This window comes from Chelon labrosus (genome assembly GCF_963514085.1).
Source record: "Chelon labrosus genome assembly, chromosome: 5".
NCBI lineage: Eukaryota > Metazoa > Chordata > Actinopteri > Mugiliformes > Mugilidae > Chelon > Chelon labrosus.
Window position 1 is genome coordinate 29,520,933 of NC_140341.1, and position 19,252 is coordinate 29,540,184.

At 38.0% G+C, this 19,252-nt stretch overlaps 1 protein-coding gene across 1 annotated transcript in view; it reads left to right on the forward strand.

The window, feature by feature from the left end:
• Positions 1-6,970: 6,970 nt before the first annotated feature.
• LOC311488053 (nck-associated protein 5-like) overlaps positions 6,971-19,252 on the forward strand; it is a gene marked incomplete at both ends in the record, with an annotated part of 53,319 nt that continues 41,037 nt past the window's right edge. The window contains 4 exon segments of the mRNA XM_084544556.1: positions 6,971-6,999; positions 14,146-14,176; positions 14,178-14,237; positions 16,819-16,983. Coding sequence (XP_084400682.1) covers positions 6,971-6,999; positions 14,146-14,176; positions 14,178-14,237; positions 16,819-16,983 — 285 coding nt within the window.

The window sequence follows — 19,252 nt, forward strand, 5'->3', positions numbered from 1 at the left end:
TTGTTAGGAGACCGAATTCTACACAGCTCTAGAGAATAAATTCTAATAATTCAGACAACCATCTGACACAGTGAGGTGATCAGTGCTTGATTTGTGAGTTACATCACAGTTAGAACAGCTTCTAGGCGTAAATACAGGTATGAGTCACTGGTAACTTAATGTATTTCAATTATGTGTGTTTTATACAGGTCATTTTTAAGTTGTAATTAGTGGAAGTGTAGTTCTCTCTTTCAGTTCACAAAAACCTGAAAAAGTTTTTGGAAAAGATCATCTTGATCAGATGACAAATTCTGCATAGGTATTCATTCTTACTGACTCAATTGTCAAGTTCCCATGTGGATCCCCAGGCTTGTCGTCTCTGACGCTCTGTTCATAATCACTTTCGGTTGTTACCGAAATGTTTCCACAACGATCTGGATGGATTCCTGTGAAATCAGCCATGTTCTGTAACAAATCTGACCTTTGTATTCAGCGGTAAATTAGCCAATGTTAGCATGTCAAACTAAATGGTGAACACTGTAAACATTGTGCCTGGTCACTCATTATAAGTCCTGTGAAAAGTCCACTCTGATAGTACGGTAGTATTACTTGAGAGTACAATAGTGATAGATAGACCCGAAAACTTCTTGTCTAAGTACAGCCTCAGAGAGTAGCAAGCTTGGATGTAGAATGCTGAAAACAATATTTAGTTTAGTAACAGTTCACGTATGATCAGATGTTTTAAGGATATATGTTTTCATTAATAGATTAATAATAGATTTACTGTACAGGTGTGTTCAAATTATAGCCACCCACTTAATATGAGTGGTAACAGTATCCAAAAGAAGAAGACTTAGTGCAGGAATACACAAAAGAAAGAAATTTGAAAGAAGTTTTTTCACTGTAATGACGTGCAACTACAGAAGTGGAGGATGAACATGTAACACAAACTGTTTAATGCCCAAATTCATGATGTTTATCTGTGTAAAATTCATTACCAGCTTACGCTTGATGTCTGAAAGTATAAAAGTCCTTACATGTCCCTTCAAAATCTACATTTCCTGCACTCATTTCCCAGTGTGAGTGGCACGGTCCAGTCACAAGACTGGCACGCCACTGTATCAGCAGGATGTGATCTGGGGGAGAAGTATGTACTCATAAAGCACCCAGGGGGAAAAATCTGAGTAAGGTCCTGTCCTAATTCTTTCCAACATCAATGCCAGGGGCTGAACTGCTGCCTTGATTATACCAATTTAGCCTCCCACCCACCCAAGAGGAAGACATGTAATTACACTATTTACACTGGAGAGCTTTTGTCGCTGAAAAGCCCCCAAGTAAACACACGCTAGCTTTGTTTTTCTTCTGCATCAATCACTGTGACTGAACAATACAATAAATGCCAAACTATTTGTCCCTGTGACATGGATGTAGAGAAACATTAACAGCTTTGGTAATGCATTAGGAGCATGAACGAGCTGTAAAAAATGCTCTAGTGTGGACTCCAAAATACAATCTAATGGAAGTGCTTGATTGTTATGTCTCTGTCACATCACAGTTAGAACAGTTTATACATGGGTGTTTCAGATCAAATAGTTTTGGCTTTAGGCGTAAATACAGGCATGATTGACAGGTAACTTAATGTATTTGAATTATGTGTGTTTTATGCAGGTCATTTTTAAGTTGTAATTAATTGAAAGTGTAGTTCTCTCTTTCAGTTCAGGAAAACCTGAAACAGTTTTATACTGTACAGAGCCTGAGAGAGCTCAGTGCGGAGCTGCTCACAGTAGTCAATAAAGATTAATGACCTGGCAAAAAAATAAAATTATTTAAAACATAAAGCCATTTAACGATATTGAAAAGTCTAGTCATTTGCTGTCTTTCTGTGAATGTCTTGAGTTGCCCACAGACCTTAAGTCATATGTGGCTAACCTAGTTTAGCATAAAGACCAGAGACAGCTTATCTATGCTGATTATTGTTAACCAACCACAGTTACTTCATTGACCCAGTGCTGGTGTAGTGTCTCTGGCTATGCCCGGGGTTGTTGATACAGTCAGGGAGTTTTTCTCCCCTGCATGTCTCCGTGCAGATAAAATCACAGCGAACCATGCAACCTCACTCACTTGTTTGTGAAACTGTGAAAATGAAATGTAACATGTTTTAGACATGCTTGGCATTAGAGCTGAGGTTTAATCAACCAAGCAGGGACGCTCACAGCATGATTAACTTAAGTTAGCTACTTGCCAGTGATGCTGGAAAATGAGCACTAATTATTTTGAAGTTGAATTATGATGAAGCATCGTATTTATCCTGCTCCCACGCAACCAAAGAAATCAGTTATTGGTGGTTTAGCATTCTGAATACATAGGAAAGGTACATGACTATGGAACTGTCACTGTCCTGTATTTTCACAGTTGACAGTAGTTTTGTCATTTGTCAAATAAAGCGGTGGAGAGCAGGCTAGTAACATATTTAGTCTATGGTTTTGTTATCTGAATACTTGACAGTGTATACAACTGTTGATATCCATTATACAGTATCTCTTTTGTGAGCTTTATTAGCGGCCACTGAGATGCCTGAATGGGTGAAGCTTCCCACTGTTTGTCCTTAAAGAAAGTAAACTGATCTCTGTTGGTAACTGTTCCATTCGCACAATGGCGAGATCTTGTCTAAAGAACCGCATGTCACTGTGTGTATATATATAACAGATGGCTCAGAAACCATCCAGTGTAAACGGATGATTATGATGGGATTTTAATGTAGCCAGTTGTACTGTTAGTGTTGTATAGTAATATTTTATATTTAGGCAAAATGTGTACTTGACATTTTCATACATCTGCTGAGGACACATAACAATCATTAATCTATGAAAACATTACTAGAAGTACATCTCCTGTGAGACCTTCCAGTATAAACTGTTAATAGTTTTGGGTTGTTGTTTTTGTTTGTTTTACCTCAGTGATCTGCTACCAAGGAAGAGTTGGACCAAATGTGCAAAACTGCAAACGGGCTCAGTCTTCTTAAAAAATGATATAAATCTCTTATCTGAGATAAATCAGCAGACACGACGTTTTGCTTGTTTGCCGTTTGTACCTTATAGATTATGCATACAGGCTATAATGTCATTTCCAGATGGAACTGATAAGTGAATATGCACATTTTTAAGACTACTTTAAGTTGATGCATTGATATCCTCATGTATTTGATCTTAAATCCATGGGTGAAATGGGCAGGATATTGGCCCTTTAATCTTAAATCCTTTTTTTTTTTTTTAATATGCGATGCATGCTGAATGACATAAAGTTAATGGTTTATAACACTGAGTCACATGACACTTTTAAAGAGACCAGGAATGGAGGGCATATCTCAGATCATTCGAGGCTACTGAAGAAAATGAATGAAGAACTCCATCTACTGGCCAGATACTGAGAATCACGCTTGTACTTTTTCAAATGTAATATTTTAAAGGGTGTTCAGCAGTTTAAAAAGTGTTTGGCAGACAGCAATTATAGTGACACATAAAGTCATCAGATATTTAAAAAATATTAAAAAAAAAACTGTTTAGGAGCTAATATACTGTAGCTGTTGCACTATCTACAGTGTAGATCTACAGTGTAGATAGTGCAACAGCTACATCTTTTTAAAAAAAAATAAATATCAGGATATATTGATCATAAACCTATTAAATTAGTATGTTTTTTTCTAAGGGCTATCCTTAGAAAACATACTAAGTGTCACCGTAAAGACGGGACAAAAACAAACAACAAACCATCATAACAGACTTGTTTTTTTAGTATATACATGTTGACTTGTCATAATAGGAAAACAGCTGTTACCAATAAAATTGCACAATTACAGATGAAAAAGTGCAAGTGAATATCTGATTGTGCGCCAGCCATCAATGTCTTTTATAGTTGTGGATGTACGGCAGCAAATCACATACCCTGCAACCACACTTATCTATATTACAAGAGGATTTGCCTATGAATATACTAGGAATTGAGGATAGTGTACACATGTATGGAAACTTGTTTTCTTTATTATATATATGTTGTATTTATTTATTTTGCTTTACTATGATAGCACAGAAATATAGAAATATATGTAATTTTATTTGCGTTATACATCTCCGGGTGTCACGTGGCCTTTTTTGTTGACATCGCCATATTGGCAGGAAAACTCAGGAAAAAGGAATGGCGCCAGCGCTGATTTCAGGCTGTCAGAGTTTACTGCGCACTTTAAACAGAAAGAAATTGACCAGTACAAGGCAAAACTCGACAGATATTATATCACGGACCCTTATCATGCCCCAGGTGTGCTTTTTTTGAGCACTGAAACAATGTTCCTGACCTGCATCTTCTGGATATATATAACTACCTCATTTACTTTACTTTGTCCTACTTCTGAGAGTCACTGAAAGCAAACATTGAATAATTTTTCTGAGGAGGTTCATGGCAGTAACACAACTACAATAACGGTTTAATCCTGAATTTCTTCGTAGTTTTAGTGCTGAATGAGCAACACCCCTTTGTAATCCACGTTATAAACACAGGACTTCATGAACATAAATCTGTTGCACATCATGTTAAAAACATGCTAAATAAACAAAACATTACACTTGGAAATTGCTGGATTCTGTACCTGATATAAAGTGATTGCTACACAAGCGAAATCCATTTTTTGAGGGATCCCACCGCTCCATTTTCTCGTACCTGCTTCTTGCACATTTTATTGCAGTAACCCACATCTGCAGTCTTTGGGAATCCTAGAAAACGATTTCCTATTCTGGCATCTTGGGGCACAACCGCTGTCGACCATTTTTGGATGTAACTGGTACAAGGGCAAGTTAGTTAGTGGCTCGCAGTAGTAATTAGCAAAGTGCGCTTTCCTGCCAATATGGCGGTGTTGTGATTGCAGGTGCAGGGTGACGTAAGCTACCGGAGCTCTATAGTGAGTGCAAACAGCCCCAGCATCTATATAACACATAATTTCTGTCATGTGCTTTCTTTTGTGTTTTGTTCTTATGGTTCTTTCTCTAGGATGCCTTTTTTAACATCATAAACACATGGGCACTGAAGAGATAATCTTCATAATGAGGTCCATTTAGTAGTTACTTTGGAGCTTCTTGTATCACATGAGCGGATTTCGGACGTTTCTTGACAACACTACAGACCATTTAGTTAGGATGTTTAACCAATTTCTGTTTCCATTATCAAAAAATAAATAAAATAAAATAAAAATGTTCATTTTCAGATTTCTGTTTAAATCGTACAGAATCCTTCATCCAAGTACCACACTCAGGTAATGATCTGCAAATGTCCCTAGATGGCAGTGTTGATTCGAAGTTCACGTCCTCGCCAGGTTCCATCAATGCAGACGGTTTCACCCATTCAGTAAATGGTTTTCACCCTGAAGCCCTGAAAAACCTTTGTTAACATATTTAGAGAGAAATCTGGAAATATTAGTTCTGGATGTTGTCCCTGGCTTTTGGCTTTCACGGTGCTAATGTGCTTGACTGAAGGGCAGACAAACAAGAAATAACCTTCAGTCACTCTCAGTTATATTTTATTTGTTTAGCTGTTCATTTATTCTAACTTATGCAACTAGGATTTGTTGTTGCTGTGTTGAAGAATTAATGGATAATGTCTGTTTGTTATTTGAAGATATTTAAGGGGAAAAAAAACACCTTCTGTGTTACTTCAGAAACTGTTCTCATACCTGCCCATGCTGTGGGAAAGTATTCTGGTCATTGCAGTCCCTTGCAGTGTGGCATTAACGATGGCAGCACTGCGCTTCTTCTTCTTCTTCTTCTTCCTCTTTTTTTTTTTTTTTTTTGCCAGTTTCAAGACTCTGGTTTAGTCTGGTCTTTTCTAAAGATGACATTTTGATGTGTCACAGTGTGAAAGACACAACTCTGAGTGGTGGTAATGGCAGTACCGACAATGGCATCCAACCACTTTCTGCTTCCTATCCAGGGCCTAATCTATGGTGCAGATGGCACCCTGTTCAGTAGTCATTTCCAGCTGCACTGAGGAGATGCAGCCAGATGAGTTACAATATATGACCCCATACATGAGTTTTGTTCTTGCTCTGCAGCTCTGCAGCTCTGCATGGTACGGTGGTACTGATGCAGTCTGATGGGTAAAGTGAGTCACAGCGAGCCAGACCTGAGGCTAGAGGCTACTACCCAAGCAGGAAAAGTGATGCTTTCTGAAATAGGATGAAAACTATCCTCATTATTATATATTTATGAAGATTCTCGCTAAGCCGATGCAGAACAATCCTTTAACGAGAACAGAAGTCATAAAAAGTAATTTACAATATTAATGTCAAGTTTCTCATTGAGTGCAGCTGAACATTACTACCATATACTACTGCTCCAAATTCAGTTCAATTTTATAGTCAGCAAGTGAAGGAACACATTCAGTTGATTAGTATTCAGGTAGACAGGTAAACACCCAAAGGACCAGCCATAAGGTAATATGGTCATTACAATATTAAAAACCCAAAACTTTTGCAACCATGACAGTATCAGAGCATGTTTTTTTTTTGTTTTTTTTAGATACACAGGTATTTGGTTCCAAAATGACAGTTTACCCCAAGGCCCTGTTTAAATGTCATGAGTAGGGAGTTTGACTAGCTCACAACCTGTCAGCTGAGGGGAAAACAAGGATGTCGACACTAATTCAAAACTACAGTGTGTGAGGCGGACAGAGGAGAGGTAAGGGGGAGGCTCTTTTCCAAAACAAGTGAACTTGCTGACTGTGTGGTACAGAGAGAGCGGAGCAGATAGAGAACAGATGTACTTTATCTTTGAAATCTTCTGTGGGATTATGATATGCAAGATTAACAACAAACTAACTGTGTTTACTCCTGTGCCCCGCAGCTACGCCGCCAAGACCGATCCATAATAATAATCCCCAGCTGGAGAACAAACAACATCTGGGCCCGGAGAGAAGGGAGAGGGCGAAGTCTCAGCAGTGTGGGCGGCAGATGGTGACACTGCAGCAGCACTTCTCCAGGTAGCATCCTTGCCACAACGAAAGCCAGGCTGCAAACCCTTAAGTACAGAACACTGAAGAACAGTACACTTTAGTACTTTCCCTGAAATACAACAAGCAGTGGGTTAAAGAGAAAAGCTGCATAGAGTGTTTGCCTCGTGGGTATGTAGGCCACGGGTTTTGACGAAGAAAAAGAATCCAAGTGATAGGCTATAAAAGATGTGAGGTGTGCCCCCATGCCCACACTAATAGGTAAAGGGACACCCATTACCATCACACAATGCACTTTACCCGCACATGATGCACTGTTGTGTTTGTGACCATTGTCAGTTATCCAGGTCACGTTATATCTAAAACAGGTAAGGGCTATTGTGCTACCAAGCAGTATTCAGAGCTAAGTCTTTCCCACAATTCCTCATAATCTGCTCTTCCTAACTAGTCTGCTTGTGGGTGTTAATGCACTCATAAGCTGATTTTAGGGCCGACATTTAGAACATGCGTGAAAAGGTTTAAGGTATGTGAGATTCTGCATGAATACCATGTTAAAATTTGTGTCCAAGCACACAGACCACCAGAGATGGACATATATATGGACAGTATTTGTGGATAAATGCTGGGACATACTGGATGGCTCTGTATTTTAATCCTCTAAATTTATCTGAAAGTGTAACATGCTGAGGTTTTGAAGCAACATTATCATTAATTTGGAGTTGGATGTTTCTGGCGACCTGATGAAATAATTCCAGTATTAATTTGTTTGACTCTTTGGTCACCACCTTCTCCTGAGAAGAATATTCTTAGCTTTCACTGCTAAATCCTATGTTTTGCTAGTTCCTAGCTGTGTGTTTGGTATAGTATAGTTCGCATGTCATGAAGTGGATTTATTAGAGCTTTGCTGAAAAAGCAAGGCCTAAATATTGTGGTTTCCTGATTTGTCTCTTAGAGTTACTTTAATTTCTCCTGGAAGTCAGACTCTGCTCTGTTGGGAACGCTCCGGCAAAGATCTGCCAGGTCACTCTGATATTTTGGGTGGGCTTTATTTGGTGATGGACAGAAGCGTAACAGCGACATAGTCGTACACATCATCTGAGAACTGTTTATTTGAATTTATTTACAACCAAATGGCTTTGATTGGTTGTTGGACTATCTGATTGCATGCAGAGCAACTTTTTTCTCTGTATAGCCCGTAATACAATCCAAATGGAGTGTTACCAGACTCATATTCTGATCATGCCAAACTAATTTTGGCAAAAGAAAAAAACAAAACCATCTAAACAAAACTGCGGTTTGTGCAGGTAAACAAGCTAGGCTTCTGTAATTGTGCCATAGCATCTAATTAAGAGATTTAGTTGTTAATCTGTTTGGCCATTTTTGTGCAGTCATTTCACCATTAGATAAACACGTATTGAGTTCATGGGCACTGGTGACAACTCTCTGTCGCTTGGCTGTTTTTTAAAAAGTTTCCCCTCTATCACAAATCGTGGTAGATTAAAAGCCAGTGGCCACACGTAGTGACAATCCATCCAACTGAGCAACAAACAATGGCTCGAACACATCCATCAAAGCACACCACAGAGCCAGTGTGATGAACTGCTGGACTTGTGTGGTGACATCTAACAGTTTCATTAACTTTAGAAGCTGCTACATGTTAAGATTCTCCTATAATATACTTTTATTTGGTTACCCAACGCTAAAACTTCATATTCAAACCTTCCTCAGTGAGAGGTTAATACAGTGTCAACGCTTATTGATCTCCCCTCCCAGCATGCGATGGAGGGAAATAATAACCATTATGTCCAGCCAACTGTTAGGCTACTGACAGCTCCTCATAATCCAAGGTTGATCACATCTGCATAAGTTCAGTGAGGTATGACATTACTTCCCAATGATTTGTGAGTTAATTCACCCTCTGCCATGCAGAAGATATTTGATCCGCTGCTCCATATTTAGGGAAATGGCGTTAGATTAGATTTTTCTGTCCTTCAAAGATAGCACTAGATGATGTGCCAGGCAACACAGGGAGAGATCTTAAAAGTAAGCTTTCATAAAATCTGAAAATAACAGATCAACTAAACTGCAGGCAATATTTAAATGACCCCATTGAATTATTCTACATTTCTGGGTCCATTTAATCTTGTTATGTGCTGTGTCCTCTACCGCAGCCTCCCATTTAAGCAAATTCTGAGTGTTATGCTGAAGAACTAATTAGTTGGAATCCAAGGATGCTTAAGTGGTGCTGGTGGTTCTCTGGAGGATACTTTTACTTTTTATAATTAATTTTTTTATAAACATATTTATCACCAAAAACTTCTGATTTGACTTCAAACTTTTTAGATATCTTCCACAAAGAAAGATCTGGGTAGTTTTTATTTATTTATTTGATACTACATACACAATAACATACACCAATGATTTGCTGCTCCACCAGTCACATCACATTAGATTTTATAAGTGCAAACGCAAATTTATTTTATGTGCTGTATTATTTTTTCTTACACACAATGCTTGTTGAATTACAATAAAGAAAAAAATACCTTCTTTAATTTTAAAGTGGCTTAATTAGAAATTAGAAAGGCCATGTCTGTATAGATCAAATCAAATGCTTCAGCTCGCTGCAGATAAAGACTGAGATCAAAATAGGAATTATACAGTTTCCCATTGAGTGTGTGCTGGCCTTCTTTTACTTAAGAGAGGAAAATGGTCACATTTCCACTGAAGGGGGAAACTAGGCCATTCATTCAGACATTGTTGTCCAAGATGACTGAGGTCACGCTTTGGAAAAGTGTAGCCTGAAGCAAAATGTCACAAAGCAGCATCAACCCCTCCAGTAAGAAGGAAGGGTCATGTGCATGTAAGACAAGTATGTATGCACATAGAGGCAGTACTGTAAAACATGCATGGGTATGTCTGTGTATGATATGGAAAGTCTGTATATACTATACAATGTAAAAGTATCACTCAATCAAATGAAAATCTTAATAGAAGCCAATAGCACCAGTATATTAACAACACAGATTTTGTGCTACCAGAATTGTGCTGTAACTCATAGGTCTGCCATATTTGAGCCATTGCCCTGCATCAGTTTAAAATACAAAAACAATTTACAATTTACACTCACAGTTTTCATTTATTTAATTTTTTTTCCAGATTTTTGTCACCACCCATCAGAATTAAATTCAAATAATGATCAGTACTACTGGTTAAATCATCTTTTAAATGTATAATGAAAATGTTGGTGCTCATTTTTAATTTTTTTTTTTATTATTATTATTGTGTAATTGTTGCTGAATTAATTTTTCTTTTACTTGTAACTGTAATTCTGCCAAGCTTGTGACAGCATTTTAATCTTTATGTATCTTGCAATGTCAGGACATTGATGGAGTACCCTATTTAACACATTTTCTTTGCCTGTGTGACCTAATTTTACCTACAAAAGAGATAATCGTCTCAGCACAGTATATTAGCCTTTACCTCACTGAAATAAAAACTTAGGCAGCAGACTTTACTAACAGCTTCCAATAAAGGTGTTAAATGATACCTGTTATCTTAGTCCTCACTTACTGACAGATGATTTTTTTGTCAAATAAAAGTCTTGACTGAGTATAGTAATCAAACACTGTAGTTTTAAGTTTTCCGCAATGAAAAATCTGTAGTCCAAATCCTTTGTCTTAGTATCTGAGTGAAAGCAAAGCAAAAATGTTGTGTTCATTGAGTAACAACTCTGAAATTAGGTCTGCGGGATAGTCAGACAACAGACATTTGTCCTGCCAGACTGCAGTCATGAGACTGGGATGGCATGGAGAATATGAGGCCTTGTTCGAGTAGAAGCAGACAGGGCGCACGCTTGTTTTTCTCCTTTCTGAGGGAACTCAGCTGAGTATTATTTCCCATGCGGTCCATGTAGGGACCAGCAGACCCGCTTCCTCTTCAGTGCCCAATCACAAGCATGGAACGGTGACTAACTGAAGTGAAAACGCAGAGGACTCGTGTGGTTAGCCTCATTTCAAATGACCGGCAGTCAGTGGTGAAGCAGCACGGGGTGAGTGAGAATCGGGTGGGAAACAAGTGGGGGCAATGAATGAAATATTGATGAGAGTGACATGAATTTTGGAAGGAATCAGGAAGACTTCATGTAGAGCAGGTGTAATGAGAAAAAATAAGGACTAGCTCTGGTGTGACATTTGCACTTGGTGCTGCTGAGACTGCTGCGGGGAAAACATGATTGAAAAATGCACATTACACTTATTAGTGCAGAAAGGGCACATAGGAAGATTTGTTAACTCTGATAGTGTATATTCCTTATTAACTACTTCTCTGGTTGCATGTGGACATACTTGACTTACTTAGAAATGAAACAAATCCATCTGTATTTAGTTGCTTTACGGAGATTATGTGTGTAAGGTGTAAATGTTACTCATTTCTAAACATTTCTTGTGATGCAGGTGTACGTTGCAAAGGTACATTTTCCATTCAGTGCTTTGTCAACCCGTATAACACTGACACAAAATCAGTCACACATATTCTGGGTTAAGTATGAACATTTTAAAATCTCCGTCCCATTGCTGCTGTTAAGATCGTGTTCATTCATCTCACGACTCAGGGGAAGCATCACAGATCAAGTCATGTGTATGGTGTCGGATCACAGATTCTTAAATCAGAGCCTAATCAATGGCTGATTATGTATTTACAATTTCAACTGAATAAAATCATAACTCAAACCAATGAAGGTAGGTAAAAAAAGGTCATTTAAATTAATTAACTGGACCAGCATCCTTGATACAGGAGGAACATATCTAGTGTTCCCATATCAACATGTACAAACTACAGTGTTTGACTCAGTAGAGCAAAATTCTGCAGTAAGTCTTCCACGTGTGGTCTGTCATGAATTTAAAGTTTCATAGCATTTCCCATTTGGTGGAGTTGTCCCTTTTGGGGATTTGAACCCCCAACATCCAACAGTGTTAATGGCCTCCTCAAACCTCTGAAGTCTGTATTTTACATCTGCCCTCTCTGACTGCATATCTTCACATCAAAATGAGTTTTTCTGGAATTTGAACTCAAACATCCTCACGTTCAGCACAACCCCCTCCAACCACCAGACCGGCTGTTTCCGTTTTGGTCGGGTTTTTTTCAGGTCAGTGGCAGTGACTGGGGGCAGGAATGCCAGTGGTGTGCTCACAGTCTGCAGCTAGTGCTAATGGCTGTGTCACACTCATCAGACAGGGGAAAAGGGTGCTGTAGAAGTGACAGGGCAAAATATCACTGCGCACGACATTATGGGAAACATGGTCAGTGTCTGTCAAGCATGCACAGCTCAGAGGGAAAACTGTCCCAGGCAAGACTACACTGAAGCAGTGAAAGCAAGAAATGTCAGCAGGAGTATTATGGCCGTTTTGGAGTATTTTTATGTGGACTCCTGACCTGGGAGTTGCAGTTTCCATACCAGATAGAAATTCCCAGAGGGTACAGAATCATGGCGGTGTAGAAGGCCATGCGCAGCTCTGTAGGAATTTAGAATTTCCTCAGCTGTCTGACGTGTCATAGGCGCTGCCTTGCCTTCTTTACCACTGTGGATGTGTGGTTGGTTCATGTTAAGTCCTGTTAAGAACTGTACACGCTCTTGGTCAATGTCCCATACCTCTTGAGTGGTGCGTGCTGGGGGTGCTCCTCCTCTCTTTAGTTTTGGTGACATTCAGGTCAAGTTATTGTCTCTATACCATGAAGACCCGGCTGGCCTTAGGCAGATGGGTCCCTCCATATGAGCTGGGTTCTGCTCAAGGTTTCTTCCTGTTAAAAGGGAGTTTTTCCTCGCCACCGTCGCCTTCAGGCTTGCTCTGGGGGGTTCAGGCCGGGTTTTGTAAAGCGTCTTGAGACAATTTGTATTGTTATTGACGCTCTATAAATAAAATTGAATTGAACTGAATTATCTACATTTCAAATAAAGTATGTTGAGTATGAAATATAATTAAAATATTCCCCATAACAACATTACAGTTGTTTTTTTTATTTGCACTGACTGACTTTGTTCTTTTTACAAAGAGTGTACAAGAGGCTTTTGTATTTTTATGATGAAGTATTCGTTAACAGAATTTCTTATTCAAAACATCAGCAACCTTAAATGACTTTGGTGGCCAATCTATATTCTGTCATCGTGTGCATATGTGAACATCATCTCAGGGGCAGCTTATCCGATGATAATGTTCACTGTTCACGTAGTCAGCATAAAATCCTGTATGAATTGTGGGGATGTTCTATTAAAGATCGACCGGTTTATCAGCTTCACATTCCATCAGTTCAACACCTTTGGTTCCAATTAGCAAACTTCATTACTGTGTCCAGCAGGCTGGAAAAATTACATCGTACTGCAGACATTGTTAACGTCTCCATTCAGCGTCTGCCTTGTCAAATACTATTACATTAAGGGACATTTGGTCAGTGATCCAAATGTAAACAGGTGTAGCCCCATCATTGAAATTCAAATAGAGGACTGGAATGTGATATCAGTTCTAACTAACTGTGATGTCCTTTTGACACCAGGACTAACAAAAACCACAATTTGTTTTTCTAACAAAATTCAATTTTAGAAAAACATTTGACTTTTTATAAGCCTTAGTTGCATGGCTGCAGGACATCAATAAGGTGGGCCACCCCTTTGGTCCAGATTAAAATATTTTAGTAAATTTGGATGGGTTTGAACAAAATATTCTCAGATGATAAATCCTAATGGCACAGCTGAACGTCAAAAAAAAAAATGATTTCCTCAAAATCACATTTCAATTTTATTCAATTTTATTTATATTTCCATAACAATTCAAATTGTCTCAAGATGCTTTATAGACCCCAGAGTGTGAAACCCCTAGAGCATGAACAATAGATTTTGTGTTTTAGTAAACTCATGCCAGCATCATCATTATGAACATATTATCTAATATTGGTACTTAACTCTTTAGCACAGCTTCATAGAGCTGCTAGCACAGCTGTAAATATTGTCTAGTTCATCTAACTCCAAATTTTCAATGACAGCTTTATAAACATGCAATATACAGTAACTGGGCTTTTAAATGATTTTGAAGTGTTGATTATCCCTGCCACCTGTCCTTGATGATTAGCCTTTTCCATATTCTGTGGGCTCATCTCACAGTTTCTTTGCTTTCTTCTTGACCACAGCATGGAGGAGACGGTGCGAACGCTAATACAAGAACCAGGACTCACTGGAAGGGCCCAAGGTGGACCCACTGGACCTTATGAAAGCATACAAGGTACCTCTAAGACTCCTAGTGATCACTAGATTATATTTAAACCATTTGTTAACAGCATAATTCTGTATCAGTGACTGTTGTCTCTTCCTATACCCATGAATAATCTGAATTCTTCAAACTTTCAGATAAAAGTTATAGCACAATGTGAAATAGTGAAATAGCTGATTACTTTTAATCAGCTGTTATAAGAAAATACACAAACAATAATTTTTTCACTTTTCATTCCCCAAGTTGCAATACAGAAATCCATGAGGATGACTTATACTGTATATACTACTGATTTCACATTGGAGTGTATTTTACGTCTTTTTTTTTTTTTTTTTGAATGATGGCTTCATGTCTGGAATCAAGTTTATAAGGTTTTCATAAATGGTAACTTTTCTTGAGCTGTTTGTACTGGCTTTCTGAGAAAACTTATGATACTTACTGGGGTGTTGCAATGCTTCCAAACCAGTAGGTGTAATGAACCTAAATTAACACTTAGCCATGAACGTGTATGAGGTAATGAATGAAATAAACACTTTACCACACCATGGTGTTCATCCAATTACAGGCTAGTATCTGGTTGTTATAAACCCTGATCAGAGGGCACCACCCACAGATGTTCCTAATAAATCCTTAACTCCCCACCAGACATTTAAAAGTGAAGAAGCAAGTGAGCTGAACCTGAAATTGGAAACTGAAAAAAATTTAATTTATTGAGATGAATCATCTTCCATTGATGGAAGAAACAATAAACCCAGCCTCAGTATATAATTTAGTATTGTATACATGCATTCAATTATTAGCAAGCAGATATACTTCTCTCATTAAAGTGCTCTAATGGGAGAAGTATGGTTGGTTAGGAACTGAGCAGAAAGGCAGAGGACAAAGGTGTAAAATTGCCAAAAATGTTTTCATAAAGTTTCAAAAATAATATAAAAATCTAACAAATGTGGAAAAATAGGGCCCAAAAACTCAAAATGAGGTGAACTAAGTAATAAGGAAACTAAGGCTTCAACTTAACCTAACCAAACTGGCTTAACTTGGCCCAGACACACAGGGCTTATATACACTTAGGACTAGTCCAAAACAGACACAGGGGGAAACTGGACTAACAATTAACAGAAAACATCTAACATACTTAACATAACATAAGATTACATAAGATAAGTGAACAAAAAGAGAAACTATATACAAAGAAAATAATTCTTTCAACACAATAACAAATCCTCTTTAAAGGAAACTTTTAAGATTGTTTCAGTCCAGTCCCCCTTCTTCCGTCTTCTGAATGGTTTTCTCCACTTCCTCTGGACTGCCCTTAAAAGGCCTTCTCAGCCAGAGAGAAGCTCAAACAAAGAAAATGTAAGTACTAATACAACTTAAAGACCAAATGGTGTGCACCCAAATCAACAAACTATAAACGGAATAAAATGTAATTTGAACGCAAAAGACTATGTGTAGTGTTATTATTTGTAGGTGTGCGACTGTAACATTGTGAACAAAAGATTGTGACCAACACAAGTCCACTTACTTGCACCTAAAATATCCATATTTATAATCATATCATAGTAATCACAAGGACATACCAAAATCATATTTGCTACCTGTGATTATTATTTTATGACTTTTATGACTTTCCTCAACTTAACTTTTGACAATCATTTGCATTGACTTTGACTTTGTAGTTATTGCTGGTGATAAGGACAGCAGTAAAGAATTATGTTGTAGTTAATCAGAACGTTAATCATACGTTGCAGAAAAGAAACTATTATTTCTTCAGGCTTCATCTTGGGCACCCATGTGTTTCAGTCAATGATGCTTCAGTTTGTAAAATTATCAGTGTTATTGGTGCCCTTGCTCCCACTAGGACAATCAGTCAAAAATGGAGAAATGCCACTTTGCTTCTTTTACTGATTTTATAATACTTTTTTTAATACTTAAAATAAAAATTTGCATGCCAAAATTGTATCTTATCAACCATATATTCTCTCCAGACTCTATTTCCCTCACTCTAAATGTTGCAGCTATTGCGCAACTCTTAAAAAAAGAGACACTTGGACACCTCACTCATTGGGGATATGTTTATTTCACCAGGGATTGGTGAAAAAAAACAAAACATTTCCCCAATGAGGGAATCCTGGGCTCCAACATTTGTTTTCCAGCCAGGATTTTCAGTTTACTACTTTGTTTTTATTTGAAAATACATATCTGAATGTACTAAATGACAAGGCACAATTTTTGAGCCTAGTCTTTTCATATCTATATAATTCTAATAGCTCAGATCGTAAACACATCGACAACACAGAGAGAAAACAGAAATGATTGCTGTGATTACATCATAAGGTGTCATTTGAAGAGTTGTACAGTGTCCTTGTGGGTCTTGAAAGGCGCTTATAAATAAAATGTCTTATTATTATTATTATAGTTGTTCGTAATAAAATTATATGTTTAAAGTGAAGCAACCTGGAAGATTTCTTTATGCAATATCTTTCGAGATTTATTGCTATTATAACAGGAGTCCACTAGAATATGAAGAATTACATTTTCATTTCTCTGTGACTTTAAGGCATACATCTTTGGTCTCCTCTGTGCATTTCAGGACAAACTCTTGGAGGAAATGTGGAAGCAACAGGACAGTCTGGAGGGTCCCACAGCCACAGCAGCGGCGAAGCCTGCCTTGCTTGAGGATGGTGGTGGAGTGGACAATTCAGAGGACAACTCCAAAGACAGCAATCCCCTGCTAGAGCGACTCAGGGTGCTCGAGGTAAAGTGGATTGCACGGCCCACTTCTTACCCCTCCCCCAGCTGTTACCCATTCCTCTTCCATGTTTCTTGTTCCCCATGTTCTTTCCCCATTGCTGAAACGTGAGACCGAATAAGATGTTGAGGGTACTACAATTAAATTTATTTAATTTGATATCTGTAGAGTCTCAAAATAAGTAGGCAGCTCAAGGACAGCACATCAGGTTCCCAACAACTGACACTGATGTAGGTTACTTGATGATCAGCCTGATCACTACAAGGTTTTGTTGCTTCCTAATTTGGGAAATAGCATAGTAGACGGGCTTTTTGAAGAGGTCAAATGGTTATAAGTCACTGTGACCAGTTACACAGATCAACAAGGTCAGAGCTGATACACAGAGTTCAGCACACTGTGTCTGTTTCTAGGTTTCTGTCTTGAGTGTGTGGTTTTACCTGATGTCTTTTTTACCTGATGAAAGAAATTCCAGTCTCCCAATAATTAAACCATAAAACTTGTCAAATGCAGTTACTGTGTACTGTACAGGCACATGAAACCAAAATAGTTTTCTTGCTCAAATTATAACTCTCAAAGGACAAATTCACCAAGTAGAATGTCATTCAGAGCCTCTGAATCTGTATAGTGCCTTCATTTGAAAATACCAGTGAGACCTGCAGATGACAAATACAATTATTGTGTTCCGTCATGCATCTCTTCATCTTTGAATAGCACAGAAAATGAGACTGCATTATTTTGAAGAGTTGTCCTAGGGGCATGGAAACAGCCAAAGACAAAAGAGTTATTCATATCCAGGAGGTGTTAATTAAAAGGCTGACAGGGTAGTTAACATTTGGAGTCAGCGTTCCAGTGAGTGTACAATACGCCCCTCTGTTACACCTTCCCTGCAGAAAAGGCAATAGGACTTGCCATCTGTTGAGAGGTCTCAGGCAGCCATTATTGATAGCTCTTCTTTATCCACTGCAAAGTATAGCCACAAACATCCACCTAAAACAGTGTTCACATCGAATTCTGCGTTACCTCTTGATTTGCTTGATAGAATTTTACCATTACCTTATTTGTTAAGGGAGACCACTTTTGTATTGAAGTAGTTATAGCAATTGTGCATTACTTTAAAGACTTAGGACTTAAAAATCATACTTTTCATGTAACCATATTTGAATTATTTTTGTGACTTTTTTTTGTTGTAAAAGGTGAACACAGTGTGAGCAGATGTGATCAGGGATGGTTATTGAATATCACACCTCAGTGCTGATGAGAATTTAATCAAACATCTGTTCTGTCTCCTGCAGAAGCAGTAGGTGTAATATACAGTTAAATGTACCAGATTTTAGTTGTCTGATGTAGGGGCTGTACCGACTAGTCGACTAGTCTTTACTGCTGAATGAGAGTCGCATATTAGAAGTGTCAGACTGATGGTGTTTTTGTTGTTGACGTGGGCTACAGCCCATAGTAGCATTACTTTCTACTGTGTTTTTATGTGTGACGTCACCGACTAGTCGACGTCGATTCGACTTTAAAAAAAAGCCTGCACAAACGGATCATTATTTGTTAGCCTAAAGCACTGTACCCAACTGCTGCAATATGCTTAAAAAAGTCTCAGATAAGCTGTGGAAAACATAGAAAGCGATATTCCTCAAAGCACCCATCATATGCTTACATTTTTCCTCAGTATCAAAGTAACCTAGAGGTATGTGTACCTGTGGTTACACTGTAAACAGGAACTAGGACTAATTCAACAACTTTCGTACCGAAATGTAAATGTAAGCGAAAATATCAATTGTTGCCCACAACAAACTCATTGAATTCATGACCTCCTGTAACACCATGACATTATAGATCCCCAAATTAGAATATGAATATCCTCCAGTTTTTGATGTGTAGTAATAGATAACATGCTACATCCAGTATTTGCATAGACTGTGTTTTGACCATTGACTCTATACTGTATATAAGGTTACAACCCAGCACATCATGGTTTGTACAAATAAAATTATGATGTGGAGCAAATAGGTAAGACACAAACACCGGACATGCACACAAAAACTAAAAAATAATTTTTTGTTTAATGAAGACTTGTAATAATGCATTTTATTTATAGGCGCCTTTCTTGGCACTCAAGGACACCGTACATACATTCATAAAAGAAACAGCAATTCATAAAAAGAAACAGTAATTCATAAAAGAAACAGCAATTCATAAAAAGAAACAGCAATTCATAAAAGAAACAGCAGAGAATAAAATATAAGGAAAAAATAAATAAAAAATGAAGACT